General features: G+C 44.5%; 1 protein-coding gene across 5 annotated transcripts in view; it reads left to right on the forward strand.

Annotated features, from left to right (window-relative positions):
* Positions 1 to 17,902, forward strand: part of KLHL29 (kelch like family member 29) — a 403,358-nt gene extending 385,456 nt beyond the window's left edge. For 2 of the 5 annotated variants that reach the window (XM_090136444.1, XM_090136443.1), the window contains 2 exons: positions 4,700 to 4,844; positions 15,662 to 17,902. In XM_090136444.1, coding sequence (XP_089992570.1) covers positions 4,700 to 4,844; positions 15,662 to 15,845 — 329 coding nt within the window. In that variant the 3' untranslated portion in view covers positions 15,846 to 17,902. The remainder of the gene's footprint in view (positions 1 to 4,699; positions 4,845 to 15,661) is intronic. The other 3 variants (XM_090136441.1, XM_090136445.1, XM_031595907.2) reach the window with 2 other exon arrangements.
* Positions 17,903 to 22,438: the final 4,536 nt, after the last annotated feature.

The raw sequence follows: 22,438 nt of genomic DNA on the forward strand, positions 1-22,438 counted from the left end.
GTATGGAGTGGGGACTGGTAGCTCATCTACTCAGCTCAGCCCCTGCCCTCTTCTGCCTGCCTTTCTCCTATGAGTAAGCATTGAATCCAGCCCCACTTTCCATTTGTTTATAGCCTACACGTGCCATCAGGTGGCATGAGGTTGCTCCACTTCTGTTCTCTCCATCTTTGGAGGCAGCAGATGTTCCTTCAGAAACACAACCCACAACTCAATGTTACTCAGACAGTGGAGCATCCCAGCCTTTCCCACTGCACATTTCTGGTAAACCACCATGCACAGCTCTTCTTGCATTTGGAGCTGTTAGGAGTTTGTTGCTGTTGAGCCAAAGTCCTACAGCAGTAAGTGAAGCCAGGCTACATCCTTGCAGTGCCTGCCTTTCTGCACCCAGACCATTGGCTGACTGCTAAAAGTACATTTCTCACCCAGCTTCCTAAGTTTGGTCCTATTTAAGAAGATAGCTGTAGGCATGCTGAAGCCAGTGATTGTAAGTAAACCTAATTATCTCGTCACTGCATCTTAGTTCACGCTGTGTCTTCATATCAAGGCACTAAAATACACCTTTGTTGATACTCTGAGCAGTCTGTATCTGTACCAGTGTAATTACAAGTTTTGATTAGTGCTTCTGAATTTTTTTGAAAACAGTGTTTCTTCATTGACACTAGTAAATTTTAAAACCTACTGAAAACTATGGGAACACACAGGACAAAGATCTATGAGCATTTCTAATCCAAGTGGCCAGTTCTTGCCCATACTATTCACTATCCAACTGAAGTGGGACAACCACAGAGCTAAGAATGCAAGAAATATATGGAAAATGGTGTTAGCAGCATCTGCACATTTCTATTGCTCTGTTTGATGTCTTAAGTTTTGTTAAAATACATAATCAATCATTCTCATGTTCCTCCCCAGAGGTAGGCCCTCCCCTGGAGCACACTTGCCCACCAGGGCATTGCTCTGCCTGCTGTCTCCTGTGTCCTCAATCCAGAGAGTGCAGACATCCCTACCCCACAGTGACAGCCGCAGGCTGATGACATCCAAGACCTTGCTGCTGTATCTGCACCTCGGCCTCCCAAGCTGTGTGGAGGATCAGACTGCAGCCTCACAGCTGCTGAGGGACACGGTCTTATCCACGGCTGTGTCATAGTGTTGTCTGCATAGTGTTCAGGGATGGGAAGAGATACTTACTATTAAAAACAGATTTAGCTTCTGTTAACGAGTCTCTTTTCTCCAGTGTGCTTCACCATGTGAATTGCTGTCCTTCCTGCAGCCTCCTGTGCTGCAGGGACACCTCTGGTTGGAGCCATGTCAGGACTGGGTGGCACATTGGCGTTTCTTCCTCCTGTTAAAAACGTTTGGCTGGTTTGGTTTCATAACCTGTTTCTAGATGGAGCGTTGTTTTCACGCCACTTTTGTCTCTGACGGTGTGCTTTACTGGAAGACAACAAAAGATTTTTAAGCAATCCTGAATGGGAAAGCAGAACTGTGGTAATTGACCACGTAACGTACCAAGAGATCTGAGAGCCACAAAACACATCACAGACAGCATGCTGTTGTTACGAATTGAGCACACTGGCAGGTTAAATTATAAACCCCATGTGAAGTGCACCTACAGCTCAAGGATTGTCTTTGAGTGCATACCCCTTCCTGCAATGACCCGTCTCGAGAAGAATAGAAATACTTACCTATTTTCCTATAGCAGCAGCAAAAGAGAATGATGTTATGATATTATCCACTTGGAGAGAAGAGTATCTTTTATCTATTATTTCCTTTACATTTACTCTGCCTTTTAATCTCAAGAATGCTTGCTGTCTTGGACAAATCTCATTTAAGATTTTCCAGCCTGAAGTAGATTGCCGTGTCTGACAGCCCCGGCATTTGAATTCTGGAGAGGAAAGGAGGTTGTATCTCCAAAGCCTCAGTTCCCATATTCCCAGTCCTGTGGCCCATAGGAGCTGACGTGACACCCAAAAGCGTTGACCAAAAACGTGCTTTTGCTAAATTAGGGTCCCCCAGCACCTTGCATTATTACAGGGTTACATCCATCAGTGGACGGTCTGTAAAGCTGGAGCCTCCTGGGTGCTTTCAGAAGCCCTGGAAAGGACAACAAGGGAAGGGTGGTGAGGTGAAGTAAGGTTGCAGATTGAAGGTGGGCATCCACGCTTAGTTCGTAGATTTCAAGCTCCCCGTATCTGTCTAAACTTGTGGCCTCCATGGTAACAAAAGAGAAGTAAAACACAGTGTTTTCTCTCTACTCAGGCCTAGAGGGGTGTCTCCTGTGTCTTTCTGCCATATCTACGTCAGGATCAGGACACTGTGGATTTCTCCCTTCTTGAAAGAAGCAGCAGAGCTGTCCCCGTGTCTCAGTCCCAGGCTCACTTTATAGCAATTTATGAAATTGCAGCTAAAGCCAAAAGTACTAAAAAGACAACAGATAGACAGCGTCTTGAAAAATTGATGAGAATCAGGCACGTTTGCCTCTCAAAAGAAGAAAGAAAAAGTCTATCAGTCTGCTTATTTGAAAAGAAAAAAAAAAAAAGTCACTATAAAAATAACCAAGGGGGTTTCCCTCTTTTACTTTGACAAAAAGGAACGTGCAGTCAGTGATTCAGTCTCCTGAGAAGTCGCTGTTTCTGCCTTGAGGGAGCCCCAAATAATTTCCCTGTGAGATTTGGGAGTTGAGTTCTGAGCTCTTTTTTTTTTTTTTTTTTTTTAATGCGATAGTCTTATTCTCCTGCAAAATAGTGCTGGTGGGAAGGGGGAAAAAAACAGCCAGGAGAATGTGATAATTAAATATGGAGAACTTCTGATGAGCGTCTTAGCTGGAAAAAATGTCACATATGCAAGTCTGATTTGGAAAGGGATGCAAGACGGGTTGTTAGGACAGATAAGTCTTTCTGATGAATTATAGTGGCTTAGTGGCACCAAGAAAAAACTGAATACTCCTTGTTCTATTTTCTGGATGAATTAGTTTCTTCCCATCTGTTCCCAAGGATCAGTGACATTTTCCTAATGCATCTGTGTTTTTTGACATATGCCTGTAGATACTGAGAGTAATAGGAGCCCAGCTTACCCCAAAACGTGTTTTGTCTGTGCTGCCGGGTGCTGCAGGCCCACACCTCCCCCAAAACCAAACCAGACAACACCACAGCCAAGCTGGAACAGAAGAACACCACAAAACCATTCTGTTATTTCCTTTCCAGTTTAGTAAATTCAAACCCCAGTTAAGGAAATTACCACTCTTCTGGACAATTTTTGCTTAACTCTGGTCAAATTAAATCTCTCGTTAAATATTTAATGGTTATAAAAGAGCCTCAGGGTTACAATGCCAGCCAGGCAAGAGGTAAGAAAATGCCAAAAGTAAAACCACCAGGGCTGGTTTGAGCCCACTCCTTTCATTGTTTGTAAAAGAGAGCAGTCAGAGGACCACAGACCTGGGAGGAACACTCAGAGCCCTTGGATGCTACATGGAGACTGTTAGCAGTGTAGTAAAAGCACTGTAAGGATGGGGCCCTTCTCTCCAGCATGTTGTCCTGCATGCCCCATTCTTGACCAGCAGACATTCAGGCTGATTCCCCACTGGTGATGCAAGAGAATTGCCCTTTACTGAGCATACACCTATCTGCATATTTTGGAGATGCTTTATGTAGCTACTTACAAAGAGTTCCTATGGGAAGACCAAAGGATGTGTCCCCCAACACTTGGACAACCATCTAGGAAGCGCCTGCTCTGAAGGGCTTCATTTTTAGAGGACTAATTGTGAGACATATTTTCACTCAAATGAAGCAATGTACTCCCATCTTTTGTTCCCAGACACTGCTGATTGGTTTCACTGAAATGCTGATGAAAAAAAAACGTATCGCATTAAGACAGACACCATCATGAGAAATTTCAGCCCAACTGGCTCATGGTTAATAACGTGCATATGGCGTGATAGCAGCATACGGGACAAGTCAACTAATTAAATTACAAGGAATTTATTTGATAAATTATGCTTAGTTCTACATGTTTTTGTAATAATGCTTCCGCTAACACAAAAGTTTTAAAGCATCCTTGGAAATTCTGATTGAGCTTAGGATAAGGCACTTCCTTTCACAACTCAGCTTCACACGGTTCATTGCTATTGTACAGGACTGTTTGGAGATACTTCTCACATCTAAACAGAGAAATGCAGGTGAATTTATGAGACAGATGAAGGGGAGAAAAAGTCGGGTTTCAGAAAATCTTCTGGATTGTGTGGGTGACCTTCCCATGAGCTAAAGTAGAATACAAAGGAGAATCAACTCTTGAATATTATTAAGTGGGACTCTGCACTGTGGGATTCTTCTGTACTTAGCTACTTAGGAAGCATCTGGGTTAAAATTTGCAGCAATTCAAAATTCTGAAACAACTTGACATCTTAATTTCATATGTAAGAGTGGTGCTTTCAGTGATTCCGTTAGGCTTTGCGAGAGGATAATTGTACTTTCCCAGTTTAGAGGGAGGTGTGTACTGGGGAATGAAGGACTGATGAACTTTAAAAGTGCCTTTGAGAACTTTGAGAGAGAAGAACAAAAGCAGGAAAGATTTCCTCATTTTTCTTTCCCTAGCCTTGGAGGTTTAGAGAAACGTGACTTATCTATAAATAAGAGGAATGTATAAATAAAAAACAGTCTCCAAACCTGAGCCTAAAACTGATCTCAGTGTTGCTTTCCATTGACAGATAACAAATATGCTCCTGCAGTCACTCTCAATGGGTTCATCTTTATTCTTGGAGGAGCTTATGCACGAGCAACCACCATCTATGACCCAGAGAAAGGCAATATTAAAGCAGGTCCCAACATGAACCACTCCAGGCAGTTCTGCAGGTGAGAAAAACCCTTCAAATCGAATTACCAGTGCCTTAGTATTTTCTGCTGCTAAATAAACTCATACTGCCTAATAGTGAAGGGGAAAGGGGAAAGGTGAGTACCGTCTGGGGATGTTCCTCTTCCTCGTGTTTAGGGACGCAGCATTTTCCAAAGTGCTCTTCCAGCACCCTGCTTTGGTTCTTGCATCTCCTCGTATTCAGGCACCATGGATCAAGGGAGGGAAATGCCTTGGGCTTCTGTAGCAGACCACAGTCACCTTGATTTGCTCAGTTTGCCATGCGGAACCGGAGGACGATCAGTACACGCTATATTAGACTGCCATCATGTGGGATCGGTTGTTTGCTAACTAGCCAACAGAGACCTGAAAGGAAAGAATACTGAATAAGCACCACACACTGATACTAATTATTATTTATTATGTATCTTTGATTGCTTTTCGGGCTCACTGCTCTGATCCCAGTCACAGGTTTAACAAACTTCCCAAACTGGCATACGAAAATAAAACTTGGCACCCATCACAGACACTGGCAGGACTTAAAGGCCTTTTCAGAAGTATTACGTTACCATTACAGAGAGCAGAGGCTGGCAGCTCTCAGGCAGTGCTTAACACCAGCCCCTCACAGAGCAGTTACGGGCCGAGCTATCCATGTCATGCTGGCAGCCATCACGTGCTTGGCGAGGGCTTGGTATTTATTTCCATGGCAGCAGCATCTCGAGGCATTGAGCAAAGCTATGGTTGGAGGGGTTGTGTCCCCTCTATGGGTGTGGACAGTGCCATAGGGCAGCTGCAGGGCCCCACTCCTTAATGCAGGGGCTTTTCTAACACCTGTCCTACAGCTGGAAAACACCTCTTTGGTTTAATCTTCTGCTTTAGTGTCCGTTTTCTTCAAAGACTGAAAACCAGAAATAAAAGAGAGAGTACAGCTAATGTCACCACTACCACCAGTTCAGAACCATAGTCGCAAGATTTTGGGATTATAGGCTTACACAGCAAAATGTAACATGAGGGACCTTTGTGCATTTGTTCCATTCCTGTATCTTAGCAGAGAGAGGGATGTACTGCTCTTTGAACATCTCTGTTGTGTAAAACATAACAAATATCTGTTAATTAGGCATCTGTTTGTAACACACCACAAGAGAAATTGCTTAGCTGCGGGTGATTCCAGCCAGGGAACGTGAGCTGAGCATCTCACATGACCACTTCTGAAGGTTTCTAACATGAAGGGATGCTTTGTCTGCACCGAGCAGAAAGCAAACCTCATGATTGACCAAGGAGGGTTAGCCAGTGACTGCTAGCTGCTGTTTCAGTGCCATGATGGTGTTCCCAATAGACTGGCTTGGCTTAAGCAGAATATGGCACCCATCAATAAGACGTAACTGCAACATTTTTAAGTATCTTTTTTGTCCCAAAGCCTAAAGCAACTGTCAACATGGTGGACCAGAAACTTACATTTACAGTGGAATAGACACCATTGACAGAAATAGTTCAGTGCATGCATCCTGAATGACAAAAAAAAAGCATCATTTCTGAAATTGCTAAATGCAAAAGGAGACGTGAAAGCTGTGACAAAAACAAACTAAATTAACATACATGAAAATAGGAGAAATGGGAGCTTAGCAGTAACAAATACAAAAAGTATAGGTTAAAAACAGGCTGCTGCTAGAAGCAGCTGAGGGAACCAAGGGGGTACCAAGGGCCAAGAGGAAAAAAAGCAAAGCACTTTAAACATGGTGTTTTAGTCAGTCCTAAATACATACTTTGCTCCAAAAGTAACGCCTCCTATTTATTTCCACGTGGAAATTGCAACAAATACAAAGAGCACGCTAACACTATTTGATAGAGCAAATTCTCAGCTACCAAAGCTATTTTTCTACACGGTCACCACCGTTAGCTGTGCATTTTTACAAGCAGTGAACAAGAGCCTGCATGCCACACTCATAAAAATCGGCACCAGTGTTCCACAGCTGCTGTCATGGTTCTGTTGGTACAAAATGTAGCCCATACAGTCCATCTTTGATCAGCCCAAATATACAGAAGTCAGAAAGCACCAAATCCAGATTATATTGTGGGTGTGGTAGGGCAATCCAGCCAAGACTGGCAATGTGGCAATGTGTTCCCCAGTCTTCAAACTGGTACAGGATCTGGCATAATCATGTTGTAAGAGAAAGGTTGTCTTCTCCTCTGACCTGACTCTGGAAGTTCCAACCTTCAGCTTAGTCAGTGTCGTGATGTAACAGTCAGAGTTGATGGTTTGTGTGGGCTCCAGGAAATCCAGAAAGATCACCCCTTTCATATCCCAGAAGACAGTACACATTACTTTACCTGCAGAGAGCTGCATCTGGAACCTTTCTTTTGATGAGGAATTCATGCTGCCACACCAAGGAGCTGTTTTGACTCCAGCTCATAGTGTTGACACCACATCTCATCACTGGCAATGATACGTTCAGGAAATTGCCACCTTCACCCTCATATTGGATCAGCAGGTCCTAACAAACTTGCATACAGTGTTCCTTCTGTTCCTGTATAAGCATTCATGGAATCCACTTGGCACAATCTTTGCAGTATTCCAACATTGCCACGATCATTTTCAATGCACTGAGGTCAACATGCTGCTTTGGACACAGTATCCTGATCATAATCTACCAATTTATGTGGATGAGCTGATTAAGACACTCTTCATTTCATGGTGTTACAGCTGTGCATGGCTGTCCTGAATGTGGCTTATCTTCTGTGTTGCTGTCACCACTGCTGAAATGCACCACCCACCACCCCTCTGTGTTACATTCACTGTTTCATCTCCTTAACTGTTCAACAAGTGTTTGCCATTTTGCCCACGTGGAGGAATTCAGTGACACAGCGTTGCTTCATACACACTTCCATGTCAGACACCATTCTGTCCGACTGCCTCTCTGCTGCCATCTGGCACAAGGCAACAAAATGTAAGGGGATGTTGGTGGGAAGGTTTAGCCTCTACTGCCAAACCACCAACATCTGCCTCTGATGTCGTGGGCCGACATAATGAAATAGGAGACATTACTTTGGGAGCCGCCCTCATAGATGAGACTGATGAAGTAGCCAAGTGTCAAACGGAATGATCTGATGGATATTTTGTGCTTTGGACAGAAGCGAGCAGCTTTGGTTCCATCTGTGAATGGACCAACAGTGAAAAAGGTCAGAAATTAAGTAGTCAAAGCAGGCAAGCTGGTCGCGGTTCACCCAGACCCCTTTACAGACTTATCAGAGAACCACCGTTGTTGATTTGTAATAGCTTTTACAATTCAGGGGGATTGAGGTGGATCGGGGCACTGCCAAAGCGTTTCCCGTATTTTGAAAAAGGTGGAAGGCAGATTTTTAGTGTGGCAGTTAATTTTGCAAAGAATCAGCAGCAGGCTAAGTGGTCTCTCATTTAGCCTGATGTTGGTCCTTTGCAGAATAACAGAGAGGTTAATTTGGGATTTCTTCAGCAGATAACTAGATGGTAATAATTAAATGAACAGCAATCAGTGTGTTTTCCTGGAAAACAGGACTTTGTCAAGCAAACCTTCTGTCTTTCAGTTTTGGGGTGGGAGTTGGGTTCTTTGTTTTGTTTTTTAATAAAACACGCCTGGCTGCTCAAGACAACTGTGGAGCTATAATATACTGCGATTTCTCCCAGGTATTTGGCTGGTATTACATGGAATTAACAAGGCACACATTAGAGAGATTAAATCTGCTTCACTGACAGATCTCAAAATGTAGTTGTTAATGAGAAGATATCATCGAGAAAGGCCATCAGCAACAAGCATTAAATCTTCTTCAGTGCTAGGTAATATTTCTACCAGTGATCCAGGTAATAGAAAATCTCCCCTGGTAAGGTTGCAGGTGGTGTAACATTTGGTGGGGTTACAAATATTACAAAATGAGCAATATCTGCATGTCCCAGTTAGGCAGTCTCAAGCTAGCAGCGGTGTTGTAAATGCAAAGCAATGCATTTAAGAAGCACAGTTGCAGCTGCACCTGCCCAAAGTCCCTTTAGAAAGCCACAGAGGAGGACATAACAGAGGCTGCTCAGAGCTGCACAACGTGAGCTCTCACTGCAGTGCTGTGGCTAAAAGTCAGTGTGATACTGGGTGTAGCATATGAGCTGTAACGGAGGAATGAGAACAAGTTGGGAAGAGGAAGCAGTGCTGTATTGCAAACCACAGGGGCTGGAAGGGACCTCTAGAGAACATCTAGTCCCTAGAGCAGGTTGCACAGGAAAGCATGCAAATGGGTTTGAATTGCTCCAGAGGAAGAGATTCCACCACCTCTCTGGGCAGCCTGTTCCAGAGCTCTGCCACCCTCATGGTAAAGATCTTACTCATGTTCATATGGAACTTCCTATGTTGCAGCGTCTGCCCACTGCCCCTTCTGTCACTGGGCACCACCGAAAAGAGCCTGGCCCCATCTGCTCGACTGCCATCCATTAGATATTTATAAGCATTGCTAAGATCCTCTCTCAGCTTCCTCTCTTCACACAAAATATATGAATTTTTATATGAATTTTAAGGAGTTTATAAAAGAAAAGCTGAGAGGTGACTCAATCACTGGGAGCAAGTGGAAGAGCTTTCGGTCTCGCGGATGAAGGGTTACAAGGGCCAGAAAGTGACATTATGCATCTGAGCCTTCCAGCAATGCACTGCCCTACCAGCAATCAGACAGAGAGCCACCAGGGCCGAGCACACCACCACGGTGTTTGTATGAGAAGATTAGATGTGCTCCCAGCAGAGAGGCTGCCTGGGGAAAAGTCTGTGGCCTTATACACAAACTGAGAATGACTGCGCGCTGAGGTCCCTCCAGACCTCAGTCTCTGAGTCTACAAATTCCTCATTCCTCTCATTAGCAGGGATCACAAAAACATGGTTTAAAAGCAGCAACATAAACAACTTAAAAATTAACCGTGTGCTATTGATCTCGTCTCAACAGGAATCACACACCACCAAATTTGCTGGGAAAATCTTGACCGTATCACCTCTATTCTTAGCTGCACTGCTTTTACATAAGTGGGATTGCTTAGACAACGGGGAAGATAAATGCACATGGTATTCCCTGCGTAGCACATGTGAAAACAGAGAGGTCCATTGGAACTGTTTTAATATCCAGCTAAATTACTCTTAATGAAAAACTAAAAATAAACAGCTCAAATCTCCAGCTTGCACTTCGCCTGAGCACCCGCTTTCAGATTGAGCCTGGCCTCGTGGAAGTCGATAAGAACCTTTCAGATTGAAAAGGACCACTAAGACCATCACGTCCAACCACCTACCACCAGTGTTGCTCACAGAACCATATCTCTCAGTGCCACATCTCCATGTTTCTTAACACTTGAAATTCGTGTTGACCTAGAATCAACCCATTGAGGGATGCTGCCAAGTGGGCAAAGCGTGCTAAAACGCCACAGCCCCTGTCTTGACTGGGCACCTTACAGGGTATGTGGCGGCCTGAGATGGGCAGCCTCCCTGTGCGGGTCAGGGCTGTCCCTTCTACAGTGCCCTTCAAGGGGTTATTTTTCCACAAGCAAAAAGAATACAGAATGCATGCCGACGTATCATTAAAAATTCCGTATCCTGCTTGCTTGGAATGCAGGCAGCGTGCACACAGAAGTGCACTACAGCGATCCTCTGTGGGGGAACGGCGGCAGCGTGGTGGTGCCAGCAATAATTCCAGAGCAGCTAATTTAGTACCAGCAATTCCCAGTAGGTACCAGAAAAGCATTTTCTTCCTCCTCCTCCTCCGTTAACCAGGAAGATTTATTAGATTGGTTCTGCCGAATGGAAATCTTTAATAAAACTTAGACTGGGGCTGAAAAGCGTAGCAAGAACAGGGTTCGTTTGTGGATGTATTTTCTTTCTTTCCTCTCCTTTCTAAATAAGCCCTTGTTCTTGAAGCATGGCGACTCCTGCGCTTGCTGATGTACGGCACCGGCTGCAGGCTGATTCATTTCCTTGTCGCGAAGTTCGTGGTGACCTGGGGTGCTGGCTGGGTCGGAACACAGCTCGTGTGGGCAGCTGCTCCCCAGTGATGTTATTACACAGCTCCTTAATGGCCACGCATGTCTGGAGCCCACAGATGCGCCGCTCTCACAGCACGCAGCGCTTGCAGTTGGGCCAGAAGGGAAAACCTACATCTTGCAGCATGTCTGAAGGAGACGTGTGGCTGGGACTGCGTGAAGCAGACAGTTGATGGGAACTGCAGCACCAGGCTAATAGCAATGATGGCTGCAGCGGTTTGCGACACGAAGGATTTCTGTGTGCATTAAGGCGTAACTGATACATACAGAGCACTTGAGCCATTACTGATGTGCAGCGGGCTTTGGAATAAAACATTGCTGGTTTTCAGCAACAAGTAACAATGCCACACAATGGTTTTGGATCATTAGCAGGGGAAAGTGCTCACAGAGTACGGGAGAGTCTAACTGGAGTTTGGCCAAAACACTCACACTAATAATCCTGCTCCAAGAAGTGGCATGATAGCCTTCTAATTGTCCATGACTAATCTGGACCCTCGTTTATCCATCTCATTGTAAAGCTGACACCTCTGGCAGCCCGAGCTCGAACTTCTTGCGCATAACAGCCCAGCTGCTGACTGGCCACAAATAGCTGCGAGCTCATGACAGCACCCTGAGCACAACGATTCACCAGCCTCCATCTCACAAACGTTCCATGGGACAGTCCACTGTGAAGCAAGAGCTGCCCTCTTCCATTAGACCTTTCTGAAGACTGATGGCAAGAAAGAAACTCATCCACTAATAAACACTGAGATTTTTCTCCGTCTTGCAAGCAAATTCCATCGATAAATCTGATAACATTTAATAATGTTCTTGCATCTGTTTTGAATAAATCAGTGGCTCCTTGTGCACACAGGCACAAGTGAGGCAGGAAAGGAGCTTTGTTAGCAGCCTCAGAACATATTAAGTTTTGGTGAATCAAAACAACATGCTAATTCAGCCGCTTCAAATCTGTTTCACAACTCCAGACATTACAAGACAAGATTCTTTCTTCTTTTCTTTTCTAAGAGTTCCTGATAAGGCTGATGTGATCTTTGGAACGAAGCAGGAAATTTTAAAATAACAATAACAAACAAAATGAACAAACTTTGCTGGTACTCCCTCCATTTGGTGATGTTGTAATGCCATCAATATTATGAGAGAGACATGTTGGAGCTGGAGCTTCCAGGCACCCAACCTCACAAATGCCAAGATCTGAGGCACTCATGTGGAATCACAGAATGGATTGGGACGGAAGGGACCTTAAAGCCCACTCATGGCAGGATTGCTCCCATTCAGATCAGGCTGCCAGGGCCCCATCAGTCCTGCCCTTGAACACCTCCAGGAATTGGGCATCCACAGCTTCTCTGAGCAACTCCATCAGGGGACTTCTAATGAAAAGCAGAGGGCTCACAACACCCTCCAGGGGAAGAGTGCCACCAAACCACGGCAGATCATTCCACCATTTGCTCTGTAGCCAAGGCTCCAATGCTGGAGGCAAAGTGTGATACTGGGAGGGCTCACAGAAACATTAAGTGGTAGAGCAGACAGCAAAGCTGGTGATCGCATGTGAACAAACATACTTTTTAAAAAGCAAAGTCAGTGATTCATTTATCCATCAAGTTGTTGAATAGCCAGCTGTCACAGAAATCATCTCTGCCACCTGTTTGCTTAAGCTGGGGAAGGTAGAGAAGAAATGTAAAGGATGTTGAGGTTACATAAGCACTCCAAACCAGTGACAGCCAGATGTTCACCATCCTTTCAGGTACCTCAGCCTCACTCAGATGCTCTTAGGATTGTGCTGCACAGCTTTGTGGAGGTCAGCAGATGGGCTGGACTAGAGGTGGCTGTGTCAAGGGACAGTCATGGCGTGGTCCTCTGTTGTCCTTATGGTTTGGGCAATCGCAGTTGCTACCTTGGGTGAGTCGGCTGCAGGGTGATAGGTGAAGCCTCTACAGCAGTAATTACCTGGGGAGTAGAAAGCAGGGCTATAATTTGCAAAATGCTGAAGCATATTTTCCATGGATAAAGCGACCTCCATTCCAATGACGATCACCTTCACCGAGGGCACGTTGCTGGATGGGAGCAGGTCTGGCTGCTCTTTAGCTGGGGAGGTCACTGCTCTGGAGCTGCTGGGGGTTTGTGTCTTCTGCAGCAAGGTTATGTGGTCCAGAGCTTCGTTTCTGCCCAGGTTCTGACAACCCATAATCATTTTATCTCTCAGGATTAATGGCACCGAGCAATAAACTTGCATCCTAATTATTGCAATTATTTCTTTCTTCGTACGTCAGCCTCGGTAATGTTTTTACAGCTGATGGGATGGAAGGGAGAAAAGAAATATTGTCACAGTAATGAAGAGAGAGCAATGAGCATTCTCCTTTCCACTCGCTTTCCTTAGGGTTTTGAAGCCCACTTGAGTTTCCTGCCCCCTAAAGTCCCAGAAATTAGCAGTGATTGCCCTAATATTGGAAAGTAGCAGCAATCTAGGACTCAGTCCCTAATTGACCATAAGTACCTGCCTCCTGCTTTAGTCCTGGAGATGCCTGAATATCTCCACATCCCCTGCACACGTAAGTATTGGCTGCACGCTCCAGAACTGCCTATTCCTTGGTAGCAGGAGGAGCTCCCAGGCTTGGCTCACGTGCTAAGTGCTATGCCAGTCTTATCTGTGGGAATTGTGTTTGGAAGGGGCTGAAGCTACGCTAATCACCATTAAAAATTCATAGTCTTTCAGAGGGTAGAGTTCAGCACCCATTTCTTCCCCAAAGCATCAGCACCATTGTCAGAGGCTGCAATGTTCAACTGCTGTTCCCAGGCAGCAGTCCTTGCTTGCAGTGCTGTGGCCGAGGTGGAGGATAAGAGCTGTGTTTGCGCACTCGCTGTAACCCCAAACGAAGAATCCAGGCTGAGGATGACCTGGGACACAGCCTGGAGAAGAGGTGCTGCAGGAACTGGAAAGGCCTCTGAGCTTAGAGCTCCCTCTGCCCATCTCCATCCCCATCCAGACCAAGTGCTCCCTTCCAGCTTCCTTGGACAGAGAGCAGCAAGTACGAGACAGGCTGCTGCAAGTCACAGAGTCAGCTGGGGGTTGACTTCTGAGCTGGTGTGAGACATCAGTGTGCCTGTATCAGTAAATTGCAGTACAGCTCAGGATCCTCATGGGCACCGTTCATCAGTGCTGATGAAATGCCCCAGGCTCCAGGTTGCTACCTCTTACCATTTCCCCTTATTTATAATTCTGCATCCAGATCTTAGGGATTTTTTTTTTTTTTTCAGGCATGCATTTGATTTTCCTGCTTAACTCAACAAAGTTGCTGAATTCATCCATTTAATAACTTGTTCTTCTGCTTTTGTTGAGGAGTAACAATGTAAGGACTGAAAAGCACATCATTACAGAACCATCGCAGCAAAACTGTGCTGTACTGCAGCACATTTCCTGACACTGGGTCTTCCTCCATCTCACCCCAAAAATATCTTAGTCCTAACCGTGGTTTCATTCAGATTTTTCTGGGCAGCTCTGCCTGCTCTCCCTCTATGCCACGAAGGATGCCAGGCCCTAGCACAGCCCTGCTGGCTCCAGCTCTGCTTCTTCTGGAAATGGATTTGTTCTTCTTCAGAGCCATCTTTCAGGATGACACTTGTTTTCGTCAAGTCCTTGTTCTTCCCAATTTCTCCCTGACGTTTCAAAAATAATTACCAGTGGTTCAGTAAGTTCATTAGCAAACTCCCTTAAGACCCTGGGCTATGTATCATCCGGCCCTGCTGATTTGTGGATAGGCTCTAATCAAGTGCTTCAAGCCTCTCTCACCCTCCTCCTCCTTTCAGATTAAGTTATTTTGACAAGATTCTCATTATTTCCCATTTCCTGGTGGTATCCAGGGACTAGGCTTATTTGAGTCCTCACTGTTGTCATTGCGGGTTTATTTTTAACCTACCGCTCTGCTTCTTCACAAGGACATCACCGTTTTGCATTCTTCAGAAACATTCTTATTTTTTTTTCAGTGCTGCTGTAGTCTCAGTTCATCCTGGGTCTTAAAGGACTCTGGCTTTTGCCTTTGTCACTTTTCATTCTTCTTCCTCCCACTGTTCCAAAAGCAGCCAAGAGATATAAATTTGCTTTTACCAAGACTTAAGGGTTCACCACCCCTCTCCAGATTCTGAGATCAAGGCCCCCCTTCTTCGCCGCAAGGAATTTATCATCTTCCTCTTTTTCTGCCTGTATGAACATGCTTCAATGCCCCCCTTTTTCTTCCACCTTGACATGGGTTGGAAAGCTGGGGCAGTTTATGATCTACACACCATTTTAGTGGCCTTTTAGGCATCACAGAATGGCCTGGGTTGGAAAGGACCTTAAAATCTACCCAGCCCCAACGCCTGGTATGGGCTGGTTGCCCCCCACAACAGCTCAGGCCTCCCAGGGCCCATCCAACTTGGCCTTGAACATCTCCAGGGATGGGGCATCCACAGCTTCGTTGGGCAGCACGGCCAGTGCCTCACTACCCTTCTTGCACCAAATCATTTTCTTGTATACAGCTTAAATCTCCCCTCTTCTAGCTTGACACCATTTCCCTTTGTCTTATCACAGCAGAGTTCATTGCTGTTGTTCAAAGTACAGACACTCACCTAGAAGGAACATGAAAAGGATTTATTCAGGAGAGGGAAAGGGAAGAGAAATGCCCACACAGCTTTATATAAATAAGAAATGTATTCATGGTTTTACCCCTTGTTCAGAAACACTTGGGGCTGTTAAAGCGTAAAAAGAACTGTTTGGTCAGTGACTAACTACAGCTTTCTTCTTTTAAAAAACTACAGCGCTGTGGTTCTGGATGGAAAGATATACGCCACCGGAGGGATCGTTAGCAGCGAGGGACCTGCCCTGGGCAACATGGAAGCCTACGATCCTAAAACAAACACCTGGACACTTCTCCCAAACATGCCGTGCCCTGTTTTTCGACACGGCTGCGTAGTTATCAAGAAGTACATTCAGAGCGGCTGACAGAGCAAGGAGTTGGAAGGAGAACTGCTTGTACCTGTTGAAAGCAGGCAAAGAGAATACTACTACTCATCACAAAAGCAGCAAAGCCAGCCAGCGAACATATTGCTCTAAAGTCTTGAATAGTGTCTACATTGAATGTAGAAAAAATCATCCTCACCTTTTGGTGAACAAGGAGCAGAGAGCTCCGTGCTATGTAAGATATTGTAACTTAAGAATACAAGTGTGTCACTAGATGTTATAGTGGCACTTGTTCTGGACGTCGGCTTTTGGTCAACCCAGGTGCAATAGAATTTCACATATTTTTTAAGCTGAGGAAGAGAGGAAAAAAAAAAATAATCTGCATTTTACTTCTAGAGCTCAAGCTTGATTCTTAAAATAACCGTGCAGATTAGTTTTACTATTACACTTTAGGCATCAATCTATTTGAAAGGTCAAAGTGTCCTTACCACTTTGATTCCTACATTTGTTTTTAAACAAATACATGCTTTTCAGTACCAGTGACTGGGGGAAATCTTGTGTGACAAATGGCTTACCTTGATGTCAGTCTTCCATCAGGTGAAACGTGAAGTTCTCTAGAGCAGAGCCCAGGAGAGGAACGAGGCAGGGGCTGGGAAAAAGAGCCATTGGTAACACGATTCCATGTAATAGAGTGAAAAGAGGTCTGTTGGGCTGTGCGGATTTCTGCTCCCAGAGATGCTTGTGTGGGCACACGCACAGCTGGGGCTCCCGCTGTTTTCCTCCCGGTTTTGCTGCTGAGCAAACGTTTCTGTGCCCAGTAACGCAACACAGAAAAGGTTTGGAATTCAGAGGCGTTCTCCGGATTGAACTGCATACTCAGTTCTGCAGATTGGGATCACGTTGACACCCACCCAGCGTAGCGTGGGATTTCCACATTTCCAACAAGCAGAGGAGGAGTTGCCTCCAGTTGTGGCTACACATTCGATTTCGGCTGTCCACCAAAATCCCTTACTCTGGGACACCTGCCACTATCTCTTCCTTTTATGTAAAGTCTAAGAAGGTTCTTATAAGTGTGGAAATCTTACCTTATACTGATTTACAGATTTTAAACACACAAGTTGAAATCCCATGGTAGAAAAATGCATAGACTTAAGCCCAGTATAAGAAACTTTAAATGATTACTATGTAGAGTTGTAAGTATATGCACAGCACAGGGGTTATATTTTTATATATATTAAAATATTGTCTATCCAGAGAGCATTGTGATGTGGAAATTCTTTATAAATTTATACATAGAAGGATCAAATGGGAGACGGACTGGGTGATACAGAGGGGGCAGGGGAAAGACTCTTAAGGTTAACAAACAGAAAGTAGCCCCAAGCTAAGGATTGTCCAATTTCTTCCCAAGTAGAGGGGAAAAAAGTTCCCATTCTTGCCTTTGCAGACCCAATGCCAAACACCATGCCGGTAATTCAAGCAAGAGTTCCTCTACAGGGTGTGGGCGACATCCTACAGTCAATATCTGGTTGAATTTCATACCAAATACGTTAGCCTTTTTATACTGAGGGAAGACTGCCTGCAGCTTTGGGGAAATCGATGCAGATGGTTAGCTGATCATCTTATTTTATTAATAATCATTTATAAAAGAAAGAAATTTGTATCTTGCAGTATTTAAAGAAAAAAGTGCTCACGTCAGCTGAGTCGAGCTCTACAGCGACTCAAGTCTCTCATTTTGACAGTGAGGTTCCAGCCTTTGTTATGCAGCTGTTTTATTTATTCTTTAAAGAAAAAAAAAATAAATAAGCACAACAAAAAGTTATCTACTAGTATGTCATTTAAAGTATTTATGTCAAACAGGGTGCAAGTGTGAACCTAAGGATTGGAGCACAAGTTTCTAACTGCCTGGGGCAGGACTAATTTAGTGTTGGTGTGCGTCTGCCTCCAAAGGAGGTGCTGCCTGTCAGCAAGACCTAAACACATTCGACATTTCCAGTTTAGCTTATTTCTTCATTTTTCACACTGGAACAAAACTGGCTATTTCTGTGAATAATATTAAAAACAGGGTTATCTGTAATGGTATTGTATATAGTTTATGTTTACTGTTAAGTTCTTGTTATATTATAATAAATATATTTATAGATCTAGATTCAGCATCCAGATTGGATTAATTTTGTCACGAGTCACCAAGAGATACCTTTGCATTAATGACTACTTCCATTCCCATCCCAGCCATGGATGAAAGCTTTTCATTCCAGACAGTTTCTCTTGCAAATCCCCAGATCCGCTGCCAACGTTTAAATGCTCAGCAGCTTCCCAAGTACTCCCATTCTCATTTTGGAAAAGGAACTTTGGATTTTATTCATCAAGACCGCTTCTTCTTCATCTCTCTATTCCCCTAAATTTTCTATTAAACAAAGAACAAAAGGGCTCGTGATAATTTAGGGGAAAAAAAATATCTTGAAGCTTTATCTTAAAATGCCACTGAATCGCTCTTTGCTTTTAGTTAGGATGCGTGAAAGGTGGAAGCTGCTATGCCCTACCGTCAGAATTCCTTCCCACCGCAGAGCAGGAGCTCTACAATTCACCACCGGACACCGCTTCCAGGGAGCACTTAGGTACAGCCACGCGTGGCTTTGATGTTTCATTAGGGTGACATCTGGTAGCTGTAAAGCTGGATGGGGAACAAAGATGAGCCAAATATAGCTCGTCTCAAAATACCTCTGCAGTGGAACATCGCGTCTGGATCTTAGGAGGTAGTGTCTGTTATAGACATCAACAGAAACAAGCTAACATACATTGAGATTGTCTTCTGTTCTTACAGAGCACGTCTAGACAAGTATTAAAGAGCTTGACTGCAGTTTTTAAACATTGTAGGCTGGGCTTAGTGGCTCAGGTTGAATAGCCCATGAGGATTACTGAAAGCCATGTAATTCTGTAATTCAGCCAACCCTGCTGCAACGATCCAGACCAACTGGAAGGAGTGGGTGACCACCATCGACATGCAGAGGTGTGTGACTCAGCACTACTCAGCAACGCTTGGTAGGGCGAACAAGACACAGGCTGTTTGCTTTGCTTGTACCTGGAAATTGTTTTAGCTCCCTCTGGGAAGTTGGCTGAGGGGTTCACCAATAGAATCATGCATAGATTTGCGCAGAGATTTTTCTTCTTAAGAGCTGGAAGAAATTCCAGCTCAGCAATAACAATAAAAACTCTTCTGTTCCCGGTTCAGCTTCATGAAGAGAGCTATTGCTGATGGGATTATTCATTGCTTTCTGCAAATCCCTGTTCTTGATGCTGCACAGGATACCCTGCCTGTCCTGCTTCACCCAGCAGCAAACACTGTCCTTGTTCAGCCTCAGTCACCCACCTGGCCACAGACTGCAGCAAGGCGTTAAGGCTGAGCTTCGCACAGCGCAATCAGATCAGCCTCATTAGTGCTCTCATTACACCCCAGCTCACTCCAGGTGTGAGCAGAGCACCCATGCCCAGAGCTGTGGGATTAATGCCAAGAGGCCTTCCAGTACACGATGGGAGCTTTAAGCAACAGGGAGAGTGACTGCGTGCACAGGCAGGTAGTGGTAGGACACAAGGGGGAATGGCTTTAAACTGAAAGAGGTGAGATTTAGGTTAGATGTTAGGAGAATATTCTTTACTCAGAGGAAGGTGAGGCACTGGCACTGCCCAGACAAGGAACAGCATCGAGGGAGGCAAAGGGATGTGTCTCCAGCATAGTGCTTCCATCCCCCATCACGTGAAGGTGCACAGCCATACCAGAGCAGAAACACCATTCTTCCTCTGAAAAGCTGATCTGTTGGAGGTACAACTGAACATCAATGATGAAAGCTTTTAGTACTTCCTGTTTAGCTAGCAGATTTCTTACACAGTAACAAATCCCAATTTTCTTCATCTAAAATTCCATTTAAATCAGTACCAGCTCTACACATGGAATTAAATGTTTTGGCTCAGTTACTACCTGGGAGAAGGAAGCTCCAGAGCTGTCATCAAGTCAAATCTGCCTCTGAATTTTTCATTAGTGGCAGTCTCTACAATAAAGGTCTGAAAGGCTGCCTGCTGGTTTTAATTTCATCATCTGTTCTTTTTGACTGACAATCTCCTTCCCTTCAGAGCTCAGATCCCCCATCTCACACAGTGAGATTCATCCTGGCAACGACATCAAACTCCTTTTCGACCTGTCCAGAGAGCAGCACTCATAACCCTGGGTTTTCAAGAGCTTGACAGGAAACTCCAGCACACTGCTTGTAAGCAGAGCAATTACTACAGAAGCAGGAACTGTGATGAGGGGAAATTTAGGTCAGATGTTAGATAGAAATCCTTTACTCAGTGCCTTGGCACCGCTGCCCAGAGAAGCGTGGTGCCCAAGGCCGTGGATGGGCCCTGGACAGCCTGAGCTGATGGGGGGCACCCAGCCCACAGCAGGGGTTGGGGCTGGATGGCCTTTCACGTCCCTTCCAACCCAACCCTGTGATTCTATCATCAAGGACTGCTGAAAGCCACACTGTGCTCCACAGACAATACGCACACCCCTCACTGATGCCCTGTATGGCATCAGTGATTCTTCTTCACATTTCTGTGGCTAAAGAGAAGTCACCACTGACAAAAGCTTCAGCTCATCCCTTTTCCCCACCCTATGAAAAGCATAGTTTTATAATAGCTCTTACAGGTACCAATTTCTCTACAATTTTGGGAACCTGACCGAAGCAGTCCCTCATTTGTAATACAACGGCCTCGTGCTGGCAGACAGCATCAGAGGAAGGATCAGTGAACTGAATCTGAAGGTGATGCACCAAATGTTTTAAGCCGTAAGAACATAATGCTCATTATGCTCTGCCAGAAACATTGGCCCTCCACGCAAGTAAAAATAATCAGCTCTTGCAAAGCAAGCCTGGACTTCAAGACCCACTGGAATTTCTGTAGCCATTCTGTTTCCATTAAAAGAGATCGTCTTTTAATAAGTTATTTACTTCCATGTCCAATGAATGCATTGTTCCATTACGGTGTTCCATTACTTGTTGACACCAAGTTCAATTTTAACCTACTTCAATTTATCCTCAGCCTTTCTGCAAGCTGCCTGTTTATGTGTTGGAACGTACAAATGTCACATACAGCCTTGCCAGGGAAAAGGAGGAGCAGAAATGTGGCAGAGGGCGTTATGGAATGACTCACCCTCTGTTTCCCATTCAGAAAGACGCATCCTATGGGGATTAAGATATCATTTCCAGACTGCATACTACCTGCAAAGGTAGCCCAATGGCTTTCTCTAGTAGATAAGTTTTCAAATTCAGGAGGGAACTTACACCAATCCACTTTAAGAAAGCTTAAATGTCTTAGCCCAGCTGACAGTCATTTTTAATAACACTTGGAATACCTGGGTATTTCAGAAAGAGTGCTGAAAATACAACAGCAGTTCTAATAAAAAAGGGCATGCTAAAGGACTGAGTAATGATAGGGCACTCACCTGACATCAATCCCAAGCAAAAATGGAAAGATGATATCTGACTAAATTGATCACAAATCAAAGAGGCAAGAATAAACATGATGATTTTTGAGAAAATAGGCCGTATCACACAAACCTGATTTCACTCTCCGTCAGGATTACACATCTGATTGATAAAGTAATAGATTTTCAACAGCGTGTGACAAAATACTTCATCTTTCTCACTGTACAGCATCCAGATAGAAAATAATTAGCAGGTTAAGAATAGGTAGATCGAGGAATATCTATTCTGTTCAAGTACTTCCCATTTGGTATTGTCTGAGTATTCCTTGTGGGGGGCTTGTGAGGATCCTCTTCTTCCAAGTTCTGAAAGGATAATGTTGAAATAAATCACTAGCCGTGGGCCTTTGGAAGGATAGATAAGCAGAGAAAAGAACAAGGACCAAACAAGTCAAAAGCCTTCAGGTGGCTCCTCTGGCTAGCTGGGACCACTAAAGCAAACCTTGTTCTAACAAAACTGAAGAGGATCTCAGAGAGGTGGGAGTGAGGAATTCTGACATTCAGGCTGGAGCCCAGCGTCGTGAGAAGTGGCAAGCTGGACAAGAATCAAGCAAGAAGAGCTCCTAGTGCAATTTCAAAGTATAAAAGGACTGCATTGATTTTTGGATGAGTAAAGAAGGGATCAGTGAGTAGGAATCTGCGATTTCAGTTCTAAATATAGCACTGGTGGGACCAGTGCTGGAATATCACATCCATTTCTACTGTGAACAAGCGTTTCAAATGTTGAAAAAATTGACCTGCTACAAAAAGAGTCACAAAAATTACTTAAAGGCTGGAGCAAAGGCAGCGAGAGCCATAAAGAGCTCATTCTGCTCTGCAAAAAGGCAGAGAGGCTCTGAAACTATGCTGCAGTACTGTCTTTGGGGAATGAGGGGGGAAATAGATATGAAAAGTTCATTTAATCGAGAAGAAAAAGCAAAAACAAGAAACTGTAAGTAGAAGCCAGATAAAAATAAATGAGGAATAAGGCATGGTTCTGGCAGTGAGCTTAACCTCTCAATGAAAAGCTCTAAGCACGGGGCACATGTACAGACTTTCCAACCAAGCCTTTGTTTTGCCCAACAGGAATTAGGAGACACTGGGCACTGAATCATTGGTAACAAAGCGCCAGATTCAACAC

This window comes from Phasianus colchicus, chromosome 2 (genome assembly GCF_987193195.1).
Source record: "Phasianus colchicus chromosome 2, bPhaCol1.hap1.1, whole genome shotgun sequence".
Lineage (NCBI taxonomy): Eukaryota > Metazoa > Chordata > Aves > Galliformes > Phasianidae > Phasianus > Phasianus colchicus.